The sequence below is a fragment of the Agelaius phoeniceus genome, chromosome 1 (assembly GCF_051311805.1).
Source record: "Agelaius phoeniceus isolate bAgePho1 chromosome 1, bAgePho1.hap1, whole genome shotgun sequence".
NCBI classification, from domain to species: Eukaryota; Metazoa; Chordata; class Aves; order Passeriformes; family Icteridae; genus Agelaius; species Agelaius phoeniceus.
Window position 1 is genome coordinate 14,102,455 of NC_135265.1, and position 27,157 is coordinate 14,129,611.

At 37.5% G+C, this 27,157-nt stretch overlaps 1 protein-coding gene across 12 annotated transcripts in view; it reads left to right on the plus strand.

Moving 5' to 3' along the window:
* Positions 1-27,157, plus strand: part of PARD3 (par-3 family cell polarity regulator) — a 446,494-nt gene that overhangs the window by 235,286 nt on the left and 184,051 nt on the right. For 8 of the 12 annotated variants that reach the window (XM_077173197.1, XM_054645709.2, XM_077173170.1 and 5 more), the window contains 5 exons: positions 3,140-3,265; positions 4,630-5,009; positions 15,858-15,997; positions 17,502-17,630; positions 21,500-21,538. In XM_077173197.1, coding sequence (XP_077029312.1) covers positions 3,140-3,265; positions 4,630-5,009; positions 15,858-15,997; positions 17,502-17,630; positions 21,500-21,538 — 814 coding nt within the window. The remainder of the gene's footprint in view (positions 1-3,139; positions 3,266-4,629; positions 5,010-15,857; positions 15,998-17,501; positions 17,631-21,499; positions 21,539-27,157) is intronic. The other 4 variants (XM_077173317.1, XM_077173322.1, XM_054645725.2 and 1 more) reach the window with 1 other exon arrangement.

Consider the following 27,157-nt stretch of genomic DNA (forward strand, 5'->3'; position numbering starts at 1 on the left):
TTTATGTCTTCCTAATGTAGGAAACATAATATTCAAGCTGTAGTATAACTCCACTTCTCAGGATTAATGATGGTGGCATATGGCAGGGAAAAAATCCAATTTGTTTTTAGGTTACTGCATATTTGCAATATCAGGTCTATTCTGTTTATCTCCAGTTGCTGCAACAACAAACATGAATTCCCAGAAAGTCTTTTTTAGAGTCACATTCTTACATTTAACCATAATATGCTGAAGAAATACTGTAGGAAGTTGGAAGGCTTTTGTTAATTTTTGAAGAACATACATTTTCCATAGTTCTAGTTTTTTCTGCCATGCAAACCCTCATCTGGGAAATTGTTTCTGGAATTGTGTCTAAAGTGATCTCTTGTGCCATGTGTTTATATAAAAAATTAAATAAATGAAAAGGCACTGTGAGAGGCCTGGTTTTAGGTTTCACTCAGTCTGTTCATCCAGCCTTGAATTTGCTGTCAGTGGCTTTAGCTTTATATGCCTGGTTAAACTAGCTCTAACATTTGTTAAAAAGCAAAATCCTCACGAGCACCATATGCCATGTTAGAGATGAGCAGTCTTTCATTAGCAGAACTTGTAGCCTTTGTTTAATGAGATTATTTACAATTTTGACTGGTAGTTTATTTATCTGTTACATTATTCTACTGTTGGTTAGGATTAGTAAAATTTTTACAGATTTGAAAGCCTAAGTGGAATAAATTTAAAAAATGTCAAACCATGCATAAAGGTGCATCTTGCATTAATAATTTGATATAAGTTCAGAATGTGAGACAGTAGAAAGCAACATTTCAAAAAATGTGATGTCAAAACTATTGATAGAGCAATTATTTTGTAATCATAAGTACATGGAGACATTGGGACGAAATAACCACATTATTTTGTGTTCTCTATTGTCATTATATTAACTTAGATTGTTGTACTTTGTGTAGATATTGTTTTGACATTCTGGTATTTTTTATAGTTAACTGTATAAACCAAACACCTGTTGTTGTTTCTTTGTATGCTCTTGTGCCAGCATTGCATGCACATGCAAATTCTCAATTGTCTTTGGGCATTGCAGAGGAGTACACCTGCATCAAAGAGCTGTTGGGCATCAAGTGAAAGGAAAGGAAGAATAGATACAACTCCTTTTTTTCCTGCTCAAGTATTTCGTTGATTTTCTCTTAAATATAGCATTGCCTGTTTAATACTTTCCTTTGCCTTTCTCTTCCCCATTTACAATTACAGTAGCTTCACTTTGTGGCTCAAAGACAGTCTCCCCAAAAGAAATTCATCAGCTCACAAAGTGAAGTCACAAACTTGTTTTCTAACACATCAGTTTTCTATGTGTCAAAACTATAATTCTGATAAAAATAGCATAGTGAAGCCATACGAGTAGTTTTCTTTTTTACTCTTAATATAACTGTTAGTTTGGTTCTTCATGGAACTATCAAACAACCCATAATTTCTTTATAATTATTTGTCAGTTTTAAAAATCTGAGACTGCCTTCAACATTTTTTTGTTTTAGTGAACAGAAGGAAAAAAGGGATTGAATCAATATTTTAAAGTTTGTCTTGTTTTACTTCCTGTGACTACTTAATGGAGTAATGAATAATTGTAGTACAACATGGTCATTAGGTTAGTGTGCCACTGTTGTGGACTTGTAGAGTTTTTTGTCATGCAAATGTCTGACTCAAGCTTCATTTGATGATTTGTGTTGTCAGAATTTATGTTGTTTTTCTCCTCATGGTCTGTTTACATTTATAGATCCTTTCAACATAATATCTTAATGTCTCTAGGTGGTTCCAAAATGGAAATACTACTAGGATCATTTCTCCTACTCATTCATCTACCCTGTGGGAGAAAATGTATGACTATTCTGTAAAGAAAAGTGTATTATTTGCTTGTGCTGGTGATAAATTGGTAAATGAAGAATCTAAAGCGGAAGAAATTAATTTTGCTTTTTTGACCTGTTTGATAAGTGCTCAAGAGCATACATAACTTTTGAGCACTTGAGGAGTCCTTTTAAGCACCACTGACTGCTCATTTACTCTGAGGTATTATGTGTGAATGGAAGTGCTGTGACCACTGAAAGGTTTCTGCTTAGAAGTCATCTGTGCTCTTCCAATTCCTGCTGATTTGGACCAAGTGTTTTTCATGCCATGCCTTGAAATGAATTCTGAAAAAAATAATGCTGTTGAGTTGGCTGATGTGAGTTTGACCCACTGATACATCCTGTGGGATTTCACTGTGAAGCTGATCCTCTTTAAAAAAAACCAAACCAAATGCAGTGTCGATGCAAGAATAATCATGGAGATTGAGTTGTCCTTCAGGTAGAGAGTTCAGGTATAGAAACATCACTGACTTTGCATACTATCCTGCCAGTACCTCAGAAGTCCTTTCTTCAGGATCCTTTTTCATAATTTCAGGTTGAATATTTTTCTACCTTTTCTCTCTAAATATGTCCTTAGGATGATGCTGTGGGTAAGCATGAAACAGAGGGACTAACTCATTGGACAGAGGCTATCAAATGGAAATTTTCTTCAGTCAGTTAATTTAAGATAAGATTCTGAATTTAGAAAGAGCATTTAAATTTTTAATTTCATCTTTTTTGTTTAATTAAAAATGTTAAGAATTGAAAATTGTTTGGCCCTCATGAAATTATTGAATTCTCTATCCATGCCTCATTACAGGCTGCTTATTACATGAGATGACCCCACATTTCACTTGCACAGAAGGAGTAGTGAAGGCTGTGGCATTGTCTTCTAATTCAGAAATTCAAATTTTAAGTTAAACCTATTCAGCTTCAGTTAACTAGCAGAAAAGAGATCTTTTCTCAAATGTGTGGTGATTTATTGGAGTTTTTACTACGCAGAAATTATCCTTTTTCAAGAATGGATGTGCTGTCATCCCACAGCCTGTTCATTCTTACTTTAGATGTGTTTGATACACCTAGGCTTTTTGTTTTATGGAAAAGGGATAATAAATCAGATAATTCTTGAAGTTATTTAAAACTGTGCTATCCTACTTCAAGGTATAGATGGTTTAAAATATAGTTTCTGTAGTGATCATGGTAAAACACTAAATCAATAGGATTTTCTATGTTGCAAATTATTCAGATAGTAATAATTTGTAATCTTAATGTTCCAGAACGCTGGGGCTGCTGGTGAAGCGACTGGAGAAGGGTGGAAAAGCTGAACAGGAAAACCTTTTCCGTGAGAACGATTGTATTGTCAGGATTAATGACGGAGACCTGCGGAACAGGAGATTTGAGCAGTAAGTGTTCTTACCACACGTTCCATTGCATTATTTGGTTTTTAGCACCTTGGAATAATTTGAGAAAGGTAAGACAGTAACCTCTAAGCTTGCCTTTCTAATAAAGAAAATATCCATTTAGGGACATTAGTGGCTTTTATATATCCAGACTAAAAAAAACCCAGGATAATTATTGTCATTAGAGTATATGCAATTTTCATTTGATTGTTTTTATACATGATAGATTTTTTTCCTTCTTATATTGGTAATCTGTTTTTCTTGAAATTCCCATATGACTTTTGCTCTTATATTTCCAATGCACCATTATAAATGCATCAATATAAATGGACAACATGAGGACTTTGTTTTTAACATTTTAAAAATATGTGGTTTCTTGATTGTGTGAGAACTAAAGGTGCTGTATATGTTGAAACTTCCTGGAGAAGTTCAAGAGAGAAATATTTGCTTAGTGGTTGTCTGGACTTGGTAGAATCTCAAAATGAATCAGAAAGACGTTTAAGAGGGATTGTAGTTCCCACTCAGGTAAGAGAAAGAAAAATAGAAAAGAGGTATGCAGGTAATGAGTGATTTCATGGATGATCATATTGTTCTGAAATTCGTAACACACTGAGGGCCAAATATCATTTGTTCTGATTATCTTAATATATATTTGAAATGTGGCTTTAATTTCTTTGACTCTAACCTGAATTGAAACATCACCCTGTACCATATGGTTGAAAGCAGCTTGTCTCTGCTTGTTCTAAGGTTCTGAATCACAGTTTGTTAAGACTGTGAAGAGACCTTGTTGTTTTTGTATACTTTGAATTGTGACCTTGAAGCCCAGTGTCTGTCTGTACAGGATTGAGCATTTTTTTCTCATCTCTTAATGTTGTACTTTGATATACTACCAGCTGAAAAAAATTGAATTGTAAGCTAGAGTGGTTGCAAGACTCCATATAATCAGAAAATTGTGGAATACATAGTCTTTTATAATTAGTCATTTTTTTTCTAATAATTCTGTTGTCACTGTGGTAACAGTTATCGCAATTATTACAATTATCAAGGTTCAAAACAAAAGGACACTGCAGTCCTGCTGTAGAACTGTCTGCATTTCACGACTGTGGTTAAAATTTTTGCTTTTCTGAATTCACTATGTGCTACATTAGTCATGAAGCATATTTAACCATAGTGTTGCCCTGAAGCAGTAAACCTTAGCGAAAAGCAGACCAAATAGGCGAGCGAACAGATTCAAGTGTTATGGTTTATGCTTGAGTGCAATGTGTCTGTCAGCTCGTGTTGCTTAATTAACATCAGTAATTATGCTTATAATATCTCATAGTCTCCCAGTCCTAATTTGCTGATTTTGTGTTCACTTGAAAACCTAGAGCACAGCATATGTTCCGCCAAGCCATGCGTACGCCGTTCATTTGGTTCCACGTGGTGCCTGCGGCCAATAAGGAGCAGTACGAGCAGTTGTCCCAGAGCGAGAGCGTGTTCTACTCCAGCCGCTTCAGCCCCGACTCCCAGTATGCTGAGGGGAAAAGCATGAACAATTCTGGACTTCACACCTTACAGAGAATGTCTAGAGTGGGGAACCACTCTGACCAGACAGACTCCTACTCACAGCTACCTCATAGTGTCAACTCATCAGGGAAACCACCCTCCGGCCTGGTACCGTCACCTCAGAAAGTTCTCACCTCCACTGCCAACAGTGGCTATAACACCAAAAAGATAGGGAAGAGGCTCAGTATACAGCTAAGGAAAGGTAAGGCACCAGCATGCTCCTCGTGCAGCAGGAGATGTGTGTGTAGGGTATGTGTGTGTGTGCCCAGTGCCGCTGTCCTCGGCAGGAAGGCTGGCAGGAGCACAGGGAATGCAATGTGTTGGGGAAGATGACACAGGAAAGCCTTATAAATATGATTGTCTAGCAAAAGATTTTGAGAATATAGAAACCATAAGCAAGATTGAAATGAAAACAAGCTTTGAGATACCTAAGTTACTGAACAACTAGAAAACAATGGTGCGGCCAGACTGAAGGTAATCCCCTTTTAATGAAACAATACCCTCTGCTTGCAGACAGGCCCAAGGGTCAGAGCAGACCCTACTAGCTTGGCAGAAGGGGTCCAAAGAGGAGTTTTTAGGGTTTAAAATGTAACACAGTATGGTAATGGAATGATTCTTAAAGGCTGTATGTAAATGCTATAGGATTTGTATATTGTACTAGATTGGTTAGTGAGAATCAGAGTATTCAACACAGAAGAAGATTTATTGTATTGTAACGGGAACCTTGCTCTCTTACCCTTTTTACAGTCTTACCTTTTTTACTCCCTTAGGCTCTTACCCTCTCACTCTCTTACCCTCTCATCCTCTCTCCCCCTCTCTTCTCTCGGGCCTGCTCCGAGCTGTGGCTGGCAGCTCCCAGCAGGGCCCTGCACCCAGGCCCTTTGCAATAAACCCCAAGTTCCATGACCTGGCTTCAGAGATGTCTCCTCTCCGTCCATCCCGACACTCTGACACAATGGGTTGATTTTTGCAGCCAAGGCACTGAGTTGTCCCTGAGAGACGACGGGCCCAGGAGAACCACCCTGCACTCAGCATGTGTGGCATGCCTGCAAAAGGCCATTTTGAGGAGTGCTTTAACATTTTTTTCTGTTTCTCAGCTAATAAAGTAGTGCTGTAAATGCCTCAAATTCTGTTGGCCAAGACCCAGGGAGTGGTGAACTATTTAATGTAAACAACTAAGCAAAAATGGCCCATGTTCTGCGCTTCACAGTTAAGGCTTTTCAAATTGAGTTTTGCCTTTGGATTTTAAGTGTTTTGGATCCAGTTGGTAAATTGGGCATTCTAATTTCCAGCTAAAGCTTTCAATTTTTTCCACTGAGATGTTAAAACCTTTGGTTGAGATGTAATGTGATATTTCCTGTCTTGGCCCTTATGCTAATATAATTTGAATGGGGGTGAGAGATACTATTTAAAGTAGTGTGTGCTTATCTCAACATCTGTGTTATATGTGCACATGTAGATGCATTGGTACATCCATGAAATTTTTATGATGTGAGAAAATTTGGTGGTTTTTTTGTAGTTAATGTGTAGATGCTTTTCAGATAGTTGAAAGTATAATAAAATGACATTTAGATGCCAGTATTCTTAGCTCTTGTGAAATGATTTTTTTAAAGGATTATACATGCTGTAAGCTTTTTAGTATTCAAATGAGCATGTTTAAGATTAGCTATAATTTGGTCTCTAGCAACAAGAACAGTATTTACATTACACAGCAGAAAGTTTACCCATATGACAATATTCTCCATGAACTTGGGGTACATTCCCCTTAAGATATTCTTATGTGCTTAATGTTAATGATATTTATTAATTAACCTTTTTATTGAAGGACATTGAAAACAGTGCATTGAATGGTAGGGATTTTACAGTTGCACAGGTACCAGGCTACTTGTCACATTATCATTATGCTTTCCTTTCTATGAACTTCACATGAACCACCAGATTGCTTCTTTCTGGTTGCTGAATTTTAAGCTCTACAAACTTGGATGACATAAGGTTGAGTTGACAGTTTGCTTCTGTTCTTGATGCTCCTTCAAGAATTTCTCTAGGCCATCAGCTCAAATCAGCCTACTTGGAAAAACTTGCTGTTATTGGTTGAGTAAGGAATCAGTTGCTTATTAATATTCTCTCAGTCACTACAGTGATTTTTACCCAGGTTTTTTTGTGTCTGTGGAAGTCTTTAGAAATATTACTTGGACAGTACATAAAATAATGCTCAGCCAGAAGTGGAAATAAACATTTCATATTATTTTAAAAGCACTAACAAATAAATATGTAATTTGGGACCACAATATTTTTGCATGAAACAAATATGGTGTTACAGCTCCTCATAAGATGCAAGAATATAATTTGGCATTTTATGGATTTTTGACTGTGATATGATGTTATATTTGGTCATCTTGCACAGGATACTCTTTCAGAAATACTCACCCCAAGGCTATAATGTAATTTATCTTTGATGGTGCTAATATCTTAGGTGGGTTTGGAGTAAAGAAGATGCATGCTACCTGTTGATGAAAAGTGATCTCAAAGATACTTTAACATCTAGTTCATACCAGAGGAGTCTGATGGCTCTTACAAAGTTCTCACTTTCAAAGTAAGAACTTTGAAATATATTTAGAATATATTTTAGAAATTTAAAGGAGATGTTTGTTTCTAAGAGTTGGCTTATTTGAGAATACTACTTATGGTGGAATGGCACCTAACTCAGGCTATAGATAAAGGTAGAAACTGTGTTTTATGCATGGTAAAAATAAAGAGAATGGGCATAAGGAAAGATGCCTTTTTATCACTGCTGTCTTTCATTTGTTAATATTCATTGTAGAAAGAAGCATGCCCTCCCATTTTGACTAACATTTGATCACTCTGAGAACACACATATAGAGCAATGAATGCAGCAATATGCTTGGGAATATTGTTGTATTTTGTTGTAAATATGAGTTTGGTAGGGATGTTGATTGTTTTTGATGAATATTTCCAAGGAAGGAAGTTTTAATAATACAGGCTTTATAGATATTTAACAAATGGTCTTTTTGTAGTTGACAGGCAGCAGTTGTTTCACCAGTTAGCATCATTACCTTAAAAACTCATTGTGGGGTACATTAAGGCATGCAAAGTGTCGTCTGGAAATTCAGTTTTCATTTAACCTGTGCATTCTGATAAAGGATTTACTATATGAGAATTGACTCTTTTAGTACAGACAGATCCTCTTTATTACAGCTGTATTTTTATATATTGCATAAGCTTTATGATATAGGATGACAATCATAGAATAATCTTACAATATGTGCCTCTGTAATTATGATTTCTTAATATTTATTGCTGATTTGGCATTTTAAAATAACCTGAACTTTCATAGGATTTAGCAGTTTAATAAAGTCAGAAGAGAAGGTCAGTCATATGTTTCAGTCAATGTGGAATGTTTGTTGGCTTTTCTAAATGAAAATGGATATCTGTTTATCTTCCCTTAAAGGTCAAGGCCTGAACTTTTAGCATATAGATGTAGGGGTTATTGCTGATATTCTAATGCCATTAAGGCTGTATAGCAGTCTAGCTTAATAGCTCTCACAAATTAAGATAATGCAAGACATGACAGAGAGTCTGTGTTTGTATACATTCTGGTGTAAACTGATACACAAGTAAGTATAAATAAATAAAAATAGTTCTTTGCAGCTAATGAATAAAGAAAATAAGACCACTGATACAACACCCAGAGTGTTAGGATGAGCCTTGAGCTCATATGCACCAGGACACTCCCAGAGTCTTCCTTCTTTGGCTGCAAGTATTTGAGCCAATGCAACTGAGAGGAATTTAGTCCAACACTTCTAAATAATAAATAACCAATTATATAGCAAATGGCTCTAAGGCTCAGTCTTTGAGCACTTAGTAACTCACAACATTTAGCCTGATACTAAAGCATTCAGAAGACTGCTTTTCTCCTGGACATTGTGCTACTTAGATTTCATATATACTGCTCTCCTAAGACAAGCTTGAAGTACTCAGTCTGGAAATTAGCTTAATCTTATTTGTTTGCCCTTCAGTATAATGCTCATTGCATCATATGATTTCTATCTATAACTACATGTTTGTATAGCTAAATTAAATATAAAATTCAGGAAGTAAAATGTCAGCACTGAGCTCATGTTTCTTAAGTCTTAGTTCCACCAAGTATTTTGCTAATTTTTTGTCTGAAGTATTCAGTGAATTAGGATCTAGTCCACATATCCCCACTTCCAGGGTCACTTAGCCACCAACCATGGGAGTTGTGATTATCTCTTCCTTTTTGGCCTCTCTCTTGCAAAACAAGAAAAAGAAAGGGAAAGAAATGAGTGACAGAACTGCCAGGAAAGCTGTAGCAGTTACCACATCCATCACAAACAGGACATAGCAGCTCTGTTCTAGAAGGTGAGTCCTGGAACAAAGGAGGCCCCCCTGCACAGTGCAGGAGAGAAAAATGGTTAAAATGTAGGTGTGAGCAGGATTATGAGACTTTGCTCTTCAGAGTTCCTTGTGTTCCTGTTTGGCTTGCTGGCCTTGCTGAGGTTAATAATGCCACATCTTGTATACAGAGCTGACCTGAAACTCTGCAAGTGCCACCAGGGGCCTGGGCATTCAGTGCTGTGGCACAGTGACACCCAGCCCGGCTGCACCCAAGTTCCTTTCTGCAGGAAGCTCTTAGAGACACAAAGAAGTTGGCATAGATAGTTTGTGACTATGCTAATTTGAAATGGCATCAATTGGCTCTGGAGTGGAGCACATCTATGGACAGTTACTTGCTTTGCTTGGATTCATACATGGGAGTGTATAAGACAGGACCCTGAACTTGTCTGTAAGATATCCTGCATCATGGAGCTGAAGTGTACAGATTTATATGCATTTTTCATTATACTCTCCTGTTTTCCCCACACAGATTCTTGAGCCAGACTTTGAACTGACATTTTAAATTTTTGTTTAAAATTTCTTTTGAAGTGATATGTTCTCTTGAAATTCCTGTTCAGATGCAGAGTGTTTGTCAGTTTTGAAATGAAGCGTGTAGATGCCTAAATTACTTCAGTGACCTTGAGAAATGAGATTCAAAAGTGAAGCAAATAATTTTGAGCATTATTAGTCACTGAAGAAGCATAAACTGCATCAGTTTCATCTTTCTATTTTTTAAAACCACTTCTGATCACCATTAGCAGGCTGTAGCATAAGGGGAAAAGAACATTTCTATTAGGTTGATCAAACATCTTCTTGAGTGGTCTGAGCTTTACTTGGAGAAAAAAAACTCACTTGTTGCAAATCACTCAACTACATAAAAATGGGCATGCAATTAGTCTTGATTGTGTGTGTGGCTGCAGAAATTTTGTAGACAGCTGAGCAGTCAGCTTCTAAGCAGTCATTTGCATGTACAGTAAGCCTGACTACATGTGCACGAATTCTGAAAATATGGTGCTTAAACTAGGAGCAGTAAAATGATCTTGGTTAGTTTAGTGATGCCCCTTACACTAAGAACATATTTGCTGTTCAAATCTTACATTTGAGGTTCAGTCCTTCAAAAAACACCCAAAAACCTGGTTTCCAAAGTGGAACACTAGGATAATTAGTTCAGCAGTCATCCATCTGTATCTGGATCTTCAGAAAGAGTCTCCTGTGAACAAAACAGGAGGCTGAAGTGCTTGAAAGGACTGTCTGCTCTATTAACAGAGAACATTTGGCCCTTCTGCTTAGTTTTATTATAATGTTATCTCTCTCCTTATTCTCAATCCCAGTATAATCTACTACTTTCATTAACTGGCAGTGCTTTATTTTGTAATTTTTGTGATTTTGTGTAACACACTTTTTCTATCTGCAACCAACTTTGCCTATTCTTTCAGGAAAGGGGGAGTGTGTTCTTTGTCTTGCAGGAAGAATCTACACTTTCTCCTAGCAGTCCTTTAGTCTGTCTGAGGACTGTTGACCCACATGAGTTGTCCTTGTTAAGATTGCTCAGAAATGTTTTCTACATTTCTTGGATAACCACTAAAAAAATGTGGTGCCCAATTGTCAGTTTTTAGATGCTTTCTATTGTTTTAGGAGTGAAGTTTTCTGCATTGTTTGTTCTTGTTGTTTACTTGTTTGTAGTTGTTTTTTAAATTTAGAGAGATCTGTATTGAACTCCCTGAGAACTCATATGCATTTTCTTAAATTAGACTTGAAGGAAGAGCGTGATTTACTTTTAGCACTGCTTACAGTGCTGAAAGGCAAGACAGCTGTAAGAGAAGTATCACAAGATGTTGACAGTGTGGGTCCTTCAGATATTCTTTACCGGTCTCTGGACCAGTGTTGTTTTGAGAGGATGAAAATACTGCAGAGGTGATCCTGGCTTTTTGTTTCGTATCCTGTCTGTATTTCTACCCAAGAGCAAATTTTTCTGCTGAGAATTTAGACCTGCAGTTGGTGCTGAGTAAGGAACCCACAACTTTTTGCAAAGGATAGCCTTAGAAAGACAGGAATGTTATGCCAGATACTCATTCTACAATCAAGAAGGTAATTCCAGCACTAGTGAGAAATTAAACACTTCTTCTCTGGGAGATAAGAGTTTAGTCACCAGTAGTAAAATTTTATAAAATTTTTAACATTCTGTCAGTTTATGATCAGACTGCTTCCAAATGAAATAATGATGTTCATTTTGAAAATATGTTTAATTAAATTTTAGGAATGGATTTCCTCTCCCTCTTACCTTAAAGCTATTGGAACTTTTTTCTTCCAAAACAGCAACTGACACATCAAATCTGTCACTTTCCTGTTTGTACAAAATAGATCTTTTACCATTGTAACTGTCCTTTTAATTCATTTAAGACTTTGTCTTCAGCTCAGAGCTGGCTGAGTTCTTGAGGGTAATGAGACTTTAGAAGGTGTGTTCAGCATCACGTTCAAGAAAAAAGGAGAACTCTTACTTGTTGAGAGAGCTGCTGATTTATTGAAGAAGCCTAAGAATTTGAATTACAAATTAGTGGGTAATTTTTAAATGTTATTATCACTTGGTGTAATTTGATCATTGTCAGAGATGACAGCTATAGAAGGAAGAAAATGGTTTCCACCCTTTCAAAAATTTACCCTTTTTAAAATCTAGAAGAGATTAAGGTGAACATAGCTCAAAAAAATCTAAACATTGCAAGGTAAATCTCCTAGCTTTGTGTAGGATGACTCCTCTGTTTTCTAAAATATGGAAATTTCTTCTGTTTTCTATTCATTGTGGTTCTACCTGTATGTGTGTCCAGTCTTTCCTGTATTACTAGCATAAATCAGAAGAGCCTACAATATGTTTGCACAGTTCACTCATTATTATAATGCAGTTTTATACCCTAGGAACTGAAAACATTTTAGCAGCAGGGAGATATTAAGATCTTATATGTATTTCTATCAACAGGAGAATGGAAATGAATGGAGTGGAGAGAACTAAATCAGTTGAGTGTGTAAAAAAGAAAAAAAAATTAAAATCAATTCAGTCACAGAAGTCATATTTATTTTTGTCCTCGGTTGGATGTATCCATTTATTTCCCAGTGTTGTGAACATCTAATTTATATATAATAAGCACAGTAGTTTATGCAGCCATATCATCCAGGGAAGAGCAGCTATGGGGTGTGAAGGGCCAACTGAAGCAGAGAAATGGTAGAAGGAAAATTGCACCCAAAAGCTGCCTCATGCAAAGCTGCACAGAGTAGCACAGTAAAGCACAGCCCATTGAGGCTCCTTCTTGCTACAGAAATAAGTAATTAGAATTTTCTTCCTCTAATATCTGGGCTCAGTGTGGATTTGTGACTATCTGCAGGATTTGGTAAAGACTTTCTGGAGGTTTGACAGCAGAAAATGTCACAGTCCAAATTTATATCCTGTGTGCATTTGTAATGTGAAAATTTCAACTTCTGTTTTTTCCATGGGGGTTTGAAGTGCTGTGTGTGAACCAGACATCTGTAATGATGCTGTAATCAGGCAATGGGGATTAAGCTTATTAATAATGAAATATTGTCCTGGGAGTGCACTCATGTTCTGATATTACTTTAGAAATTTTAGCATACAAAACCTGTACTCAAAGAGAAGTATTCAGTGCTGATCCTTATAATGAGAAAAAGATAAATTCCATAAAAAGCTGAGATGTGACTTAAAAAAACCTTATTCAGATCATCTTCACATATTGCAGGGAATTAAAGAGCTCTATGAATGTTTGAAGCATCATTAAAATTGGGAGGTCTCCTAAGTAAAATATGGATGTTATGAGATCTAGTATTTTTTTATCTCTATGTTACAGCACAGATAAATTTTATATTTGCCTGAAAGTGGATGAAGACTTTCAAATTCAAATGTCAACTGTCTTGAATGCTGCAGAAGGAAGGGAAGCTGTCTCAAAATAATTAGCCTGGAGAAACCGATCCATTTTTCCTGAACAATAAGATCTGCATGCCTTTACTATGTACAGGAGCACATAGTTGTGTTCAAGATAAAGATTTTAAAAGCTTGTGTCACGCCCAGTCATGTCACCTGTGTCAGTTTACTTCTTAGCATGATTTCTGTCTTGATAATAAAATGTATTGTAATATATATATTGTAGTATATATAATGATATACTACATATATATATACACTACTATATATATAGTAGTATATACAATATATATATTATTATATATTGTATATACAATAAAATATAAAATAAATACATTTTAATCAAAAGCAATTATGCAGATTTCAGAAATCTGTATGTTGAGTACTGGTTACTATATTTGACTCCTGCTTTCTTTTCATGTGTGAATATTAATCTGCTCTTTAGGAAAGTAGGTTTAGCAATTCAACATGGGCAACAGAAATTAATTAATTTACAGAAATTAAGTAACAGTGTGGCGAGTTGACCTTGGATGAGGTGCTCACCAAGCAGCTCTATCACTCACCCTCCTCAGCTGGACAAGGGAAGCAAAACACAGCAAAAAGCTTGTGGGTTGAGATAAGACCAGGGAGAGATCACTCACCAATTACTGTCACAGGTGAAACCAGCTTGACTTGGGTAAATTAATTTAATTTTTTTCAATCAAATCAGAGTAGGGTAATGAGAAATAAAACCAAAACATATTCCCCTGACCGCTCCCTTCCTCCTGGACTCATCTTTACTTCATGAATTCTCTGCCTCCTCCTCCCAGCAGTGCACAGGGATGGGGAATGAGAGCTGCAATCAGTTGTCTCTGCCAGTCCTTTCTCCTCAGAGGGAGGTCTCCTCAAAATCCTGTGTTGCTCCAGATTGGGGTCCTTCCTATGGGGGACAGTCCTTCCAAGGTGAACCTTGCCCACAGGCTGCAGGTCTCCAGGAACTGTTTCAGTGTGGGTCCCTTCCATGGGGTCAGTCCTTCAGGAATGGGTTGCCTCAGTGTCAGTCCCCCACAGGGTCACAGATCCCACCAGCAAACCTGCTCCAGCATGGGCTCCTCTCCATGGGGCCACAGGTCCCTGCCAGGAGCCTTCTCCAGTGCTTCCCATAGGGAATAGCCTCCTTTGGGCATCTCCCTGCTCTGGTATGGAGTCCTCCACATGCTGCAGGTGGATCTCTGCTCCACCATGGACCTACATGGACTGCAGGGGGAAAGCTGCCTCTCCATCATCTTCTTTGTGGTCTGCAGGGAAATCTCTGCTCCAGCAGCTGGAGCACCTCTTCCCTTTTCTTCTGCACTTCTGACCTTGGGGTCTCTTGCTTTCTCATCTCTCTGGCTGCTGTTGCACAGTTTTTTTTTTTTTTCCATCTGAAATACATTAGCACCTCAAATGGTTCTGTAGTTGAGTGTCTTTAACACAGTTTGTATTAAGCTTCCCAGGGCTTGTAGCTGGCAACTGTTTCATAAAAGTTTGGTTTCTGTCCCCATGGCATTTTACAGAGGTGCATGCTGTGTAGCTTAGGGACCTACCTGACACTGCTGAGTCCTAACTGCAGTTGCCATTGTAGGTCAGCTTAAATGTAGGTTGGGCCTGTGTGTGCCCAGCAAGGTGCTTTGACAACCTCTGAAAAATTTCAAATGCAAGCTGTGGGTGCTGACACTGTGTTAGGGGCTCTCCACTGCATGGCCAGCTGTTTTCATGCTGCATTAAGTGTCCTGAGAGACTTCGTGTGTAATATTGAAGGGGGGCAGTGGCAGGTTTTTGTAGAGTTTCAGGGGTTGTTGGTAACATTGCATAGATTGTATCTGAGAGAGCATCACAAAGGAGCTTTCTGTGTGGTAGGGAAGGCTTCTGTTTGTCCTCAGCTTGTGAATCCCAGAACTGATTGCATGCCTAATTTCTCTGAAATACAGACAAATCTCATTTGCTGTATTGATTGGACTCCCGCTCTGGATTTCTCCAGGTCATTTTAAGTTCCTCTATTTTGCTTCAGTCTGTCTTGGCCAAGTGCAGTCACCTGGATGTAGAGCAGGACATCAGAAGTGGCAGCCTGGGTTTGCTCCCTGCCTGCACAACAGACAGTGGGGTGGAACCCAGCGAGAGCTGAGGTGAAGCCTGGGGGCAGAGAAGCTGCTGAATGAAAACAGCCTGAGGTCCCCAGAACAGGAGAAATGAGGCCACTGAGCTCCAGTACCATCACCTGCCAGTGTCCACCAGTGAGGCACAGTGCCAGTGTCCACCAGTGAGCTGACAGGGCCCCATGCCCAGAAGCATCGGCTGACTGTTGCCGTTGAAAGAGCTGAAAAGGAAAAAAGGAAGGATCATTGATGAGATCCAGATTGACAAGGGGGAAGACAGTGATAGGATATCAGATATGCTTTGTTCTGATTCCTTGTCACTCAGCTCATCTGAAATAGAAAGTCAGAAATATGGCAATGACTTGGAAGTCATCAGAATAGCAAGTTGCCGGGAGTGCCTGCTGAGCCACCTGTGCCCAGACTCAGTGTTTCAGCTACAGCTTTCTTGTAGATATTTTGTTTTCTTTTTTTGTCATGAAGTAATTCTTCCATCTTATATGTATTTTCATGGATTGTATCAGTGAGGTACACATACATTCTGCTTGGTGTGATATAAAATGTGCATTTTAACTAGTAATGTACATTCTTTATGCAGGTACAGAAGGCTTGGGATTTAGCATTACTTCAAGAGATGTCCCAATTGGTGGCTCTGCTCCAATTTATGTGAAAAACATCCTTCCGAGAGGTGCAGCTATTCAAGATGGGAGATTAAAAGCTGGAGACCGATTAATTGAGGTGAGGAAATATTACATGTTCCTTGTCTGTGTTTTAGCATGAGCCCACACACTATATCACTTCCACAGGCTTATAGTATTTTATGTTACAGGGGACGTTTCCCTCTTTTTCCTTTTTTTGGCTTTATATTTTTAGGTAAGAGATCAAGGTGCTGGGCATTTTCAGTACATAATTGTTTGAAGAGCTTAACCCAGACACACTACAAAAACATAAGTTTACATATCCTTAGGTGAATAGAATGTCATAGTCTTGCATGGCTGTTCAGGAATATATTGAAGCAAAATGATTGTTACCTAGTAAGTAGAGTTAAATCAGCATGGAGTGAGAGACCAGAAATTATTGAAGATGTTGCCAAGGATGGGAGGTAATACCCTGAAAAGGTTTAGTGAATTAACGAAAAGAGACATAAGAGGAGAGGAGTCCTACAGAGAATCAAGGCCACTTCCCTCCTGAAGTAAGGATGTCCTCAAGGGAACTAAATTTCTCTTAGATAGGTCCCCCACAGAGAGCTTTCAGCAAATCTAGCTGGAGTGATACGTTACCACCCACAGCTCTTCATTACTGTCCCTAAGCCAAATGTCACCGGAGGTACAGCTGAGTCTGTAACTGCCTCTCAGGGCTCTAACTTCACTTTACTGCAAAATTGGCTAAGTCAGCTTGAATTGTTGCTGGAGGATAGCCCCCTGTAATTACTGTAACTCAAGGTAACCCAGATGACTTGGGTAGAAGGGGACTGAGATGCATTTAAGGTGAGAGCCATGGCATCTCAACTGTGTGAGCTGTGCTCTCTTGTGAGGGGAAGGAAAAAGATGGTTTGCAGACTTCTGAGCACCATGCTCCCTTGCTTTACATTGTTAGTTGTTCTGCCTTCATTTCTAAAATGTTTCTGAGCAGGCAAGCCTGAGATTATTTGATCTTTCTCTGGCTGCTCCCTTACTGAAGTTAGCTCGTGCAGTGGGAAATCCTGCATTTAGTCCATACCTGCCTGTCCTGATCAGTGGCATGTGGAGGCCAAGGGATTGGACCACTGAACAGAGGCAAGAGTAGCAACCCCAAGGTCATAAAGGGAAAGAATTGCTTTCTACTTTTGTCACAATTCGTTGTGCTAAATATGTTTGGAAGGTATGTATAACATCAAGACACGTGGAAACAGGACCAGTTTGGGATCATATGTTGATTTTGCTAAAAGATATTTATGCAGAGGTTCTTGTAAGAAATGCCAGTAAATGGAATTAGTTGGCTTTAGTGTGTATTGGACTACACTGTTGTTGCTGAAATGGAGGAGAGTATAAGTGTCTGGCTTATTATTTGAATTTGTATAGCAAGGATGACCATTTAATTAGTTCTCTTAAATGAAAGCTGTAACGTGAGCTGATAAGCGGATTGCTCCTGTGAGAGTTTTTTAAATACTGTCCCATATGATTCACATGACTTTCTGCTGTACGTGTCTGCTGGTTTCCCTGTTTTGGAGTCTTACTGGTGTTTAACATTTCCTTTGTTGCAGGTAAATGGAGTTGATTTAACAGGCAAAACTCAAGAAGAAGTTGTGTCCTTGCTGCGAAGTACCAAGATGGGAGGAACCGTTGCCCTTTTGATTTTTCGACAGGAAGAAACATTCCATCCAAGGGAACTGGTGCGTAAAATAGAGAGCAGCTAAGAGATTTAGATGAGTGTGAGCAAATGATTCGATCTTGTCTCCTGTTAGTAAACATGCATGGCCAGCACTGAATATAAGAAAAAGGAAAAAAAAGCTATTTTGCTTTATTTAGAACATTTTACGTGCATGTTTTTTTTTATTTTCTTCAAGATCTGCTATTGGAATTAAGTATTTGTTGATAATGTATTAAGTGAAAAATTTATTTGGAGTGAAAATGTTTGTTATAGGAGAAGCTATTGCATAGACTTCATTTGGATGCATGCAGACAAGTAGATTGTTTCATATCTTTCATAAGGACAAATCTGTGTTTGAAAGCCTGCCATTTGTCCCACTATCTGCTCACTAATATGTTCTCAAACATATAGTATTATGCCAAAATAGGATATGTAAATACCTTTCTATCAAAAAGTGGAAAATATAAGAAGTAGTAGCCTTTTTTGAATATAAATGCAATCTCTGTGGAATGGAAACCCTGCAGTTGTTAATTTAGCAGGGCAATTCAGAAGATGTTTCTAAGAAATTTACATTAAATAGGAATAAAATGATGTTTCATACTGTACCTGCTCCACTTGCACAGTGTATATTGATATTTCTCTGATAATTACTCAAGATAGCTTCTGTTATGAAAAGGTAGACTCTGAATGGTAGCAGTCTCACTTTGTTCTGTACTCAATTAAACTGCTGAAGTTATTTATTATTTGTATTATTGTAGTATAAGCAATTCTAAAATAACTTACTTGGCTGCATTATTGTGAGAAGACAGACAAATATAAGTATGATGAATTAATAACTTCATTTTTCTATTGGATTTGTGTTGTTTTGAACGCAAAGCAAATGAATTTTTGTTAAGCCATTTCAAGATACTAAACATTAGTTTTTACTTTTCAAAACTGCCATTAAACCTAGGAAGTCAAAGTGGCAGGGAAGGTTGCAAATGAACCGACTTTCACCTTAAAATTCTTGGAACATGCCTTCAAGTGCTGAAGTGAAAGCTGTCATAAAGTGAAGAGAAATAAAAATTTCAAATCCTATTACACCCTACCTTATCACTGTAACAGTGAAAGCAATCTGTTTATAAGTTCCTGTGGTACAATTTTCATGGCACTGCTATCTTTCATAAAGGTGAATGAAAATGCTTTTTGAGATTTCTAAATAAACTTAGAAGTAAGAAAATATCTTAATTTTGTGTATATTATTTCTGTGGTAAAATGAGAAAGTTTTGATGCATAATTTGACATGAGATTTTGTTTAAATAATTGTAAACAAATATATGGTGTAAGTAATGCAGAGATTTAATAGCAGTACATTATCTAGTTTTAAAATAACAGCAAGTCAGCCCCTTTGAAGGAGTCCAAGCTCAGCAGCCTCCCTGCTGTGGCTCGGGAAACACTCAATTACTTTGGCAAAGTCCAGTGTAGGGAAGCCAGACCTTGGTGTGGCTGTGTCAGGTGGGCTTTGCACTGTTAATGAGATGTGCATTGTGTAATGAGATCAGATCTGAGCTGCTGTGTTCTTCTGCAGCTCCAGTTGAACAAAAGGTGTTGTGAGGATCTGACAGTACATGTGTGTGATGATCCTCTGTTGCATAAGGATTTGTTTGTTTGCATTCTGATGTGAGGAACTCGTAGGTATGCACTGCTGCCTGCTGTCAAAGAGCAGGAGCAGAATTGCTGGGGAAGGTGTTGAACTAAAAGTCATTATAAAGGCTGTTTTTTCTGCTCTGGTAAGAAATAATCTTTAAAAAAATTGAAGCAAGTCTTTTCAACCTGCTCCTCTCACTGACTTTTACTGCCTTATTGAAAAAAAACCCCAAAACAAATAAAAAAACCAACCATCCAAACAAAAGAGACAAGAAAAAAAGAAAGAACATTAATTTTGAAGTAGGAAGGAGAATGAGCTGAAATCATGTCTATTCATCTTTTTCACATGCAGACCTTCTCTGGCCACTTAGGAACAATTTGTCTTTGCATCCTTTCCCTATTTCTCTCATATTTTCTACATTTGTGTGCTTTAAAATATAAACTGAATGAGATATGTCTCAGAAATCATATGTAGGAAATCATGTTATTTGATGTTATCCATCTTATTGAGGGCAGGACTTACTGTTGCTTACTGAGAACACTCAATATTAAAACCATTTTATATTTGCCAACATTTTGTGTAGATAGTATCCCCAATAAAACAGGTGTTGAGATTTTATGTTTTATGTTTTGGGTTATGGCTTAAATAACTTTTGAAAAAAGTTACACATCTTAGGGTTTCATTTTAGGCAAAATGAAGATAATAAACTTTAGGAAAGTTAAGGAGTTTAAGATTGCTGTTATTATGAAAATGTGTAGTTTTAGCTGAAACTTAGGGGATTGTTAAGCTGAGCCAGCTTAGGTTGGTATGGGATCTCTGAAACTTGTGTGGATCAGGTCAGGTATGTGTGTGTGATGATCCAGTGCAGCAGAGCATGATACAAGTGAAGAAAATGTGGAAGCAGGGAATAAAATCAAATTGGCAGAAGTCAGCTTTTGTAATTAGTGAGATCTGGAAGAATGACCATGTTTCTCCAGCATACTGGGCATTTTAGTCCTTCCACAGTTACCTAATGCCAGAAGGGTAGTGTATTAGGGCTTGTCCACACTGACATGAGCTAGAGCCACATCATCTCTTAACAGCCTTCCCTCCCTGCCCCCTCTTTTTACAAAAGGGCCAAGGATTATTCTGGTTAAGGAGAGCTCCTGGAGCTCTGTGGTTGCCTCACATAACTTGTGAAGAATTTGCTGAGAGCTGCTACTGACTGTGTGAATCCTCTGAAGGATTGACTTAGGTTATTTAGCTTTTGAGCTATATTCTCAGTGCCAGCAGATACTGGCTGGCAGCATTAGTCTCCAGTACCCTCAAAATTATTATGCCCATTGGTACATGTGGGACCTTTACATTTTTCTTGTAGCTGTCTTCATTTTTTGTTCTTACTGGTTGTTGGCTTCAGGTTGAAGCTTACTGGATGTTTGTGTTACTGCTTTGCCACTACATTTTTGTGCTTTATCATTTGATTCTCCTGCAAAACAGCCTAAAACAAAAATGTCCAGTAGCATTTCATTAGGGCCCAGCAGAATGGAAAGAAATAGCTGGTTAGCCCAAAAGTGATCAGCCAGCCAGCATTAAGGTGTCTCCTGAGTTCTCAAATGGGTTTTAATATAGGTGGGTGTGGGCTTGGAAGAGCCATAGTTCCTTATATGTGTTTCCAGAATTGTTGTGGGATGCATTTTCCAATGATGTGTGTTTGCCTTATGTGCCCTGAGACACAGGTGAGGAATGGAAAGTACAGGAGGGTCCCTTCTCTGGTGAACTGAATGCATCCTCCTGTCCTGGGATATGCAGGGCTGCAGTTCTAGTTCATCCAAACATGCACAAAAGGGGAATCCCTTGCTAATGAGAGTGGATTTTTTTAAAAAATAGGTACTTGTTTAAAATATTTGGAAGGTTCATCTGGACTGGTGAGGTCATTCTCTGAAAACTTCAAAGTAGAAGGCAAAAGCCAGGGGGGCTTCCCTGAATTAAAATGTTCTACCAGCCAGTAAATGGTGCAAGCAATTGTGGTTCTTCCTTGGCCACCAGTCACCACCCTCACAGCCAGGGAGAGTCAGGTGCATGTAGCATAAGGAGCCTGGAATTATTTCTGTTCACTTCTCATGTAGTGGTTGTTTAGACAAATTTCAGTCAGGGGTGTGACGAACACCCTTCATTTTTTATTACCACTTCACTTCAGAATTAGAGCTCTTTGTTTATCCCCTTGCTGTTAGATAGTATGTGTCATATGTAGTTGTGTTCTTATTTATTTTTTTTACTTCCTTTAGAATGCAGAACAAAGCCAGTCACAAATTCCAAAGGAAACGGTAAGAGCTTTGTCTTTTCCATACTGGAAGACTCCCAAATGTTTTTAAATTGATATGGCACTTCTCCATCAAAGTTTTACAGATCCTTCTTTCACCTTATATGCTGTAGATGGCTCTCTGTAGCTTTACATTTTAAATGCATTTTTAATGTAATTTCAAATACTGTTTGAAAATTATACACAATTCTCTTACTGCATATGTTCAAGTGCTATTTGAAATTACATCTCTTCTATACAGCCAAAGGCTGAAAGTTAAATGATAAGAGTAGACTTTAGTTTGGGTTACATATTGAAGCTAATTGTTTAAATCATGGTTATATGACAGAAATCTGAGATACAAACACAAAAATTAATCAACTAGGCTTTAAGTCTTAATTGTATCCTCATAGCAAACCATTATTAGCTATTTTTAAGAAACTATATGGAAGTAATATTAAGTGTAACCTTCTGAGGGCCAGGTCTGTGTGTGGTATTCCAATGAGGCTCTAGATTGAGGTTGTGTAATGTTTAAATTTTCCCATTTTAGTCAAGGGAAAATGATCAGTCCAATATACAGTATACTAATACATCTAACAAATTTGTCTAAAATAAATGGTGTATTTTATGAAATACCTACAGAGAATATAACAACAATATATTACCTTAAAGATATACTGGATCTTAGTTCAAAACATACTTCAAAAAACTCCATTCAGTTAGGTACCTATTTTAAAATTAAATAATAAATTAAGTTCTAGAGAAATTGAGAAGATTCCTGTTGGGACTTGAAATGAGTTAGGCTGCTGCAAAACAAAAAGAGCTTGTCTAGATAATTCAGAATGTCTTACCAGCAGGGGCAAGATGGTGTCTGGAATAAAAAGAAAGTCAGGACTAGGTAAAGATATGTAAGAGCCAACTCAGTGAGGTAATCAAGGGTATGTTGGTTGGTACTGTTAATTTTTCAGGCCAATGGAATGTAACTGTAAAAATGGGAATTTGAGTTAAGTGTTGGCAATATTCGCTTCTATCCTTCTGCTTTTAATGTCCTTCTCTCTGAAAATCATCTGCTTAGGGGCTCTCCAAAACTGTGGGTGTATCACTGTTTCAGACATGCCTTGCTGTATCTCTTTACTGCATCTCATTAGAGGATGTGTTTTTTTCTTGATAGTTTCTTACCACGTACTGCTGATACATAAGGAGAGCAAAGATCAAAGCCCAGGATAGTATTTCTATCTGTAATTGAATACCATTGAGAATTGAATACCATAATTTGTGAGTGCAGGCTTATAAAAGTACCCTGGTTTTAGGAGTTGAAATTCCACCTCAAAAGCTCATTAAGATAAAGCAGATTGCCTACAAGGTGTTTATAGAAATCAGTTGCTCATCTGTTGCAAAATTAATGTTTTGTAGCAAATTCCATGGTGAAACCCCTTCTCTGGCATTCTTGGAACCAAGACTAGATCTAAGGAAAGAGCAAAATAAAATAGGTATCTTCCATTTGTTCTCTTTAGATGTGGGGTAAAAAATGCTTGTTAATCAGGAGATTATACAGGAGGCACAGGGAGTGTATGAGTAGCTAGGGATTTCTGAGAAAAACAGCTAGAAAGCTCTAGCAAGCCTTGAAAATATGGAAGTGAATTGGAAAACATATGAAGACTGTGTAACATATGGTTACTGAGGGAATGAGCTAGAAACCTGATCAATACAAAAAAATTTGCCTAATGTCTTGGGGTTTTCATTCTTTATGCATTGGGATTTTTTGTTATTTATTTAAAGGCTCAGAACAATTCTGATACTAGGAAGACCAGGTCTCTGTATATTTACCTACTCCAGTAGGTGAATTAAAAAAGGGACTAATTGTGGAAGGTTTTGGTGGGTATTTGTAATGCACAGTGCTTTTGCACTTATGTCCCTTATTCCAATCTACTTAGCTTTGGATAAGTGTGATACTTCAATTTTACAGATCTAGTTTTCCTAAGCTGCACTTTAATAATACAGTCACACATTCTTTATAATTATTTTTGAAAGTATTTCTCTTTGCTTTCCTTTATTCTCCTTGGTTCTGCTTCAATACCTATTTATTTCTCCTCTGTCTACTTTTCAGGTCTTTGAGATTTCTAATCTCGCAATTTCTATTTCTGTGCCTGCTCTGATCTTTGTGCTATTAGCAGTGAGGTTTTAGTCTCCAAGTGTCAAGGACTTGATAGTCAAAAGCAAAGCAAAAAAACCAAAACCAACAAAAGAGCATGATGAAGGCAGTGAAGCTACAGAAATGAGAGAGGTGGAATGCAAGTCTGTTTTTCATTTAAAGGCAAAATGGTTGTGGGGTTTCTTTTTGTTGTTGTTGTTATGTCTTTGTGGAGAAATAGAAGGAAAATGCAGCTTTGAAATTTTAAAAAAAGATATGAAAAAACACTCCCTTGAAAGTAGAAGGCCTGAAATAAAATAGCAAAATATCAAGCCTAACTTATCAATTTTTACTCAGGGGTTACCTTCATGTAGCTGTTACTTTGAAATGGTTTGCATTAATATTGTGGCACTTGGATGCAGTAGTTAGTCCTCAGAGAGGTAATAAAAGAAAATCTTGAAGGTAATTTTTTTCCTAATTTGTGGCCTGAAATCCTTGACAGAGTTATTCCTTACAACCCATATAAGAAAGCATATGAATTCAGTTTTTTTATGCCCCATCACAGAATACCGATTCTCAATCTTAAACTTCCATATAAGAAGATTTTGTAATTTGAGAGGCTCACACAATTTAAGCTCTGCTCTCCAGTTTTACATAAGAAATGCAAATTGTTGATGCAGCTTCAGTCTCCATTCAGTAACTGTGCCCTGGTGAAAACAGGACTGATGTTTTCACCTTCTGCTTTGCTTATGAACAGAGCCATTGCTCTGCTTCTTCATGAAACGAGGAATCTCCCGTATCTTGGTTGAAAGGTTGTTTCACCCAGCCACAAGTTTGTGCCATTTGTATAGCTGATGGCAGCATAGAACACATGCACCTATTGCTAAACAGGGTGATTATTTGGAATGTAGGAGATTGCCTGTAATATGAAAAAACTAGTAATTTATCATTATTACATTTCTGTTTCTAAGCATAATTATCCTAATCCTGTTACAGTGCATTGAAATGAACTGTTAATTATGCCATGTAAAACATCTGCCAATTAATTTTTCCTCATACTCTTTGAAGGTTCATAGTGTTGCAGTAATATTTTGCTTTTACAATTGTCATTCACTGTTAGTTTTCTGAATTCAGAACCAGCAAGTTAACTTTCATATAAGCATAATGCTAGAAAAATAATAATTATCATATGAGTAAGTATTTTCTAAGGAGTGTTGTTTATTGATAAGAAGAGATTCAGAGTTAGAATTCAGGATATCATTTCATGATTGTTGCACTCAGAAGCATGGAAAAGCTTCAGTTTTCTGTTCTCATTTGTTTTTCTGTCAAATTGCTGTAAGTGAGCAGAATGTTATGAATTTAAGTGAGTGCAGGATTCATAACAGTAACATAACAAGAGTGGTTGGTGTGTTGGAGCAATATATAAATGATTAGCAGCACTGATAGAAATGGCAAATGGGATTGCTTTTTATTTTCTTCTGAACTCAAACATTTGATATTCCAGTTATTACCTAAATTTCATTTTGATCACTGTGCTTTTTCAGATCCAATTGCTGTTCTTGCCATATTCTTCTGTGTGTGATTCTGAGTAAATTAGCTAGCTGCCCTTTTTATGCAAGAATTCATTGCCTGTAGGAAAGGGGTGATGCTGGTCAGAGGCATTTTGTAAGAACTAATGAATAGTTACTTTTGTACGCTTTTTGCTCGTAAGTTTTCATATTGTGAGTATGGGAGGCAATATTAGCAAATGCCTAGAAATACATGATTTGTATTGTTTATTAGATAGAAAATTATTGTGGAAAAATAGCACAATCAGTGTTGAGCTTTAAGAGGATGTATTCTAAGTGCATGTGTGTTTGTCTTTTGCTTAGAAGCTGTTTGCATTATTTCAAGATACTTAGTCACTGGGGATGCATCCAGAGATACTTTTTAAAAGCTGTAATAAATTCTCAACACTTCCGATTTAGCACCAATATAGACCTTCAGCTTGGTGATCCAAATGTCTGAACATTGAGCCAAGATCATAGATGGACTAATGTCAGACTATACCCCCAGCAGTGCTGTTATCAATAGGTACAGAATGATTTTATTGAAGGACTGACTGATGATTAAGCTGATGCTGTTATTTCCTCCATGGTACTTAGGAATGCTGCAGATATATTTTTGTACCTTTTTATCTTCTAATGGTGGGAGGCATAAAGGTGATTACAATGTTTTAAAAGCATTTTTACTGCAATTTTGAGTGGTTTCAGCTAATAATTTTCATCAAGTTTTAGATCACTGCCCATATGAAAGAAATAGGTACTGAATGTGTGATTTCTGCCAGGTACTGTTGTAGTTTCAATCTTTTACCATAGGAGATACTCCAGTATTAAATGCATGTTCTGGCACATTTATGACTCGAGATAAGACACTAATTCCTACTGAATAATTAATATAACAGTTAAGTGGCTGTGATCATGAATGCTTTTTGACCAGTCTGAATTTCCTGGAACATTCAGTGATAAGGAACATAAACTTCTGCATAATGCAGTACTTAGAACTGACCCTCAGGCTCAGTTTTGACTGTTAGCAGCTGGTGATTTACCTGGGATGTGGTGTGGCACATTGAAACTGGCTTTATGTGGCACCATAGGGAGCTGTGGCTGCCTTTGGAGCACTGGCATTGAAGACACTTGCTGAAAAATTCCCAGTTTCATGGAAGACAACATACATGTCCCTGCACTGTGCTAGGGTTGTCTTAGTGCCACCATTGCAGTGTCATCCTGAAGCCACACCCGTGTGTACAAACTTGTTTATTTGGAGTAAATCTTGTTTTACTGCATCATTGCCTTTAGACTCTTGGTGTTGATTCTCCCTTGATATTAAATGCAGGGAAAATAGAGAGGTGAAATGGTTTGCCATGGTTGCCTGAAAGTTTGCAGCAGAAATAGGAGTGAGACACAGATCCCTTTGAGGTGCTCCATACTGGCATTACTTCATGAGGAATGTGTTTCCTGCCATGGATTTATACATAGGCATTATTTCTTTTTCAACTTGTTTTTCCTGTCTGTCTTTTCCAGACTTTATCTCTTTCTTTAGTCTTTCAGGTCTTGTAAATCCTATAGGCCAGTAAGAGGATTTTTAGGGAGCTCTGTCATTAGTGTGTTGGGCATTGAAGTTTTTTCTTGAAGAAAGGATAGTGCAGAGAGCTGTAGCTTTATAGGCTTCTTTGGCAGAACAGACACCTACTGTGTACCTAATCCCTTGGTTTTCACTTTTCTAGGATAAGCAAAGTGTTAAGAAACAGGGTTAGCATTACAATCACATGTTTTTGTTTCAGGACATACAGTAGGGACATGAAGTTTGAATAGGGCAGCAGTTTTGAACAGAGTATGTTGGCCTGAATAAAGTACAGTGATTATGGTACTTGCAACAGACTGGTCCCTGTGAGAAGTTCTGAGATTAAGAACCAACAGAATGTAATTTTAATGGTGTGATCAATTTTTGAACTATAGAATCTTGTTTGATTAA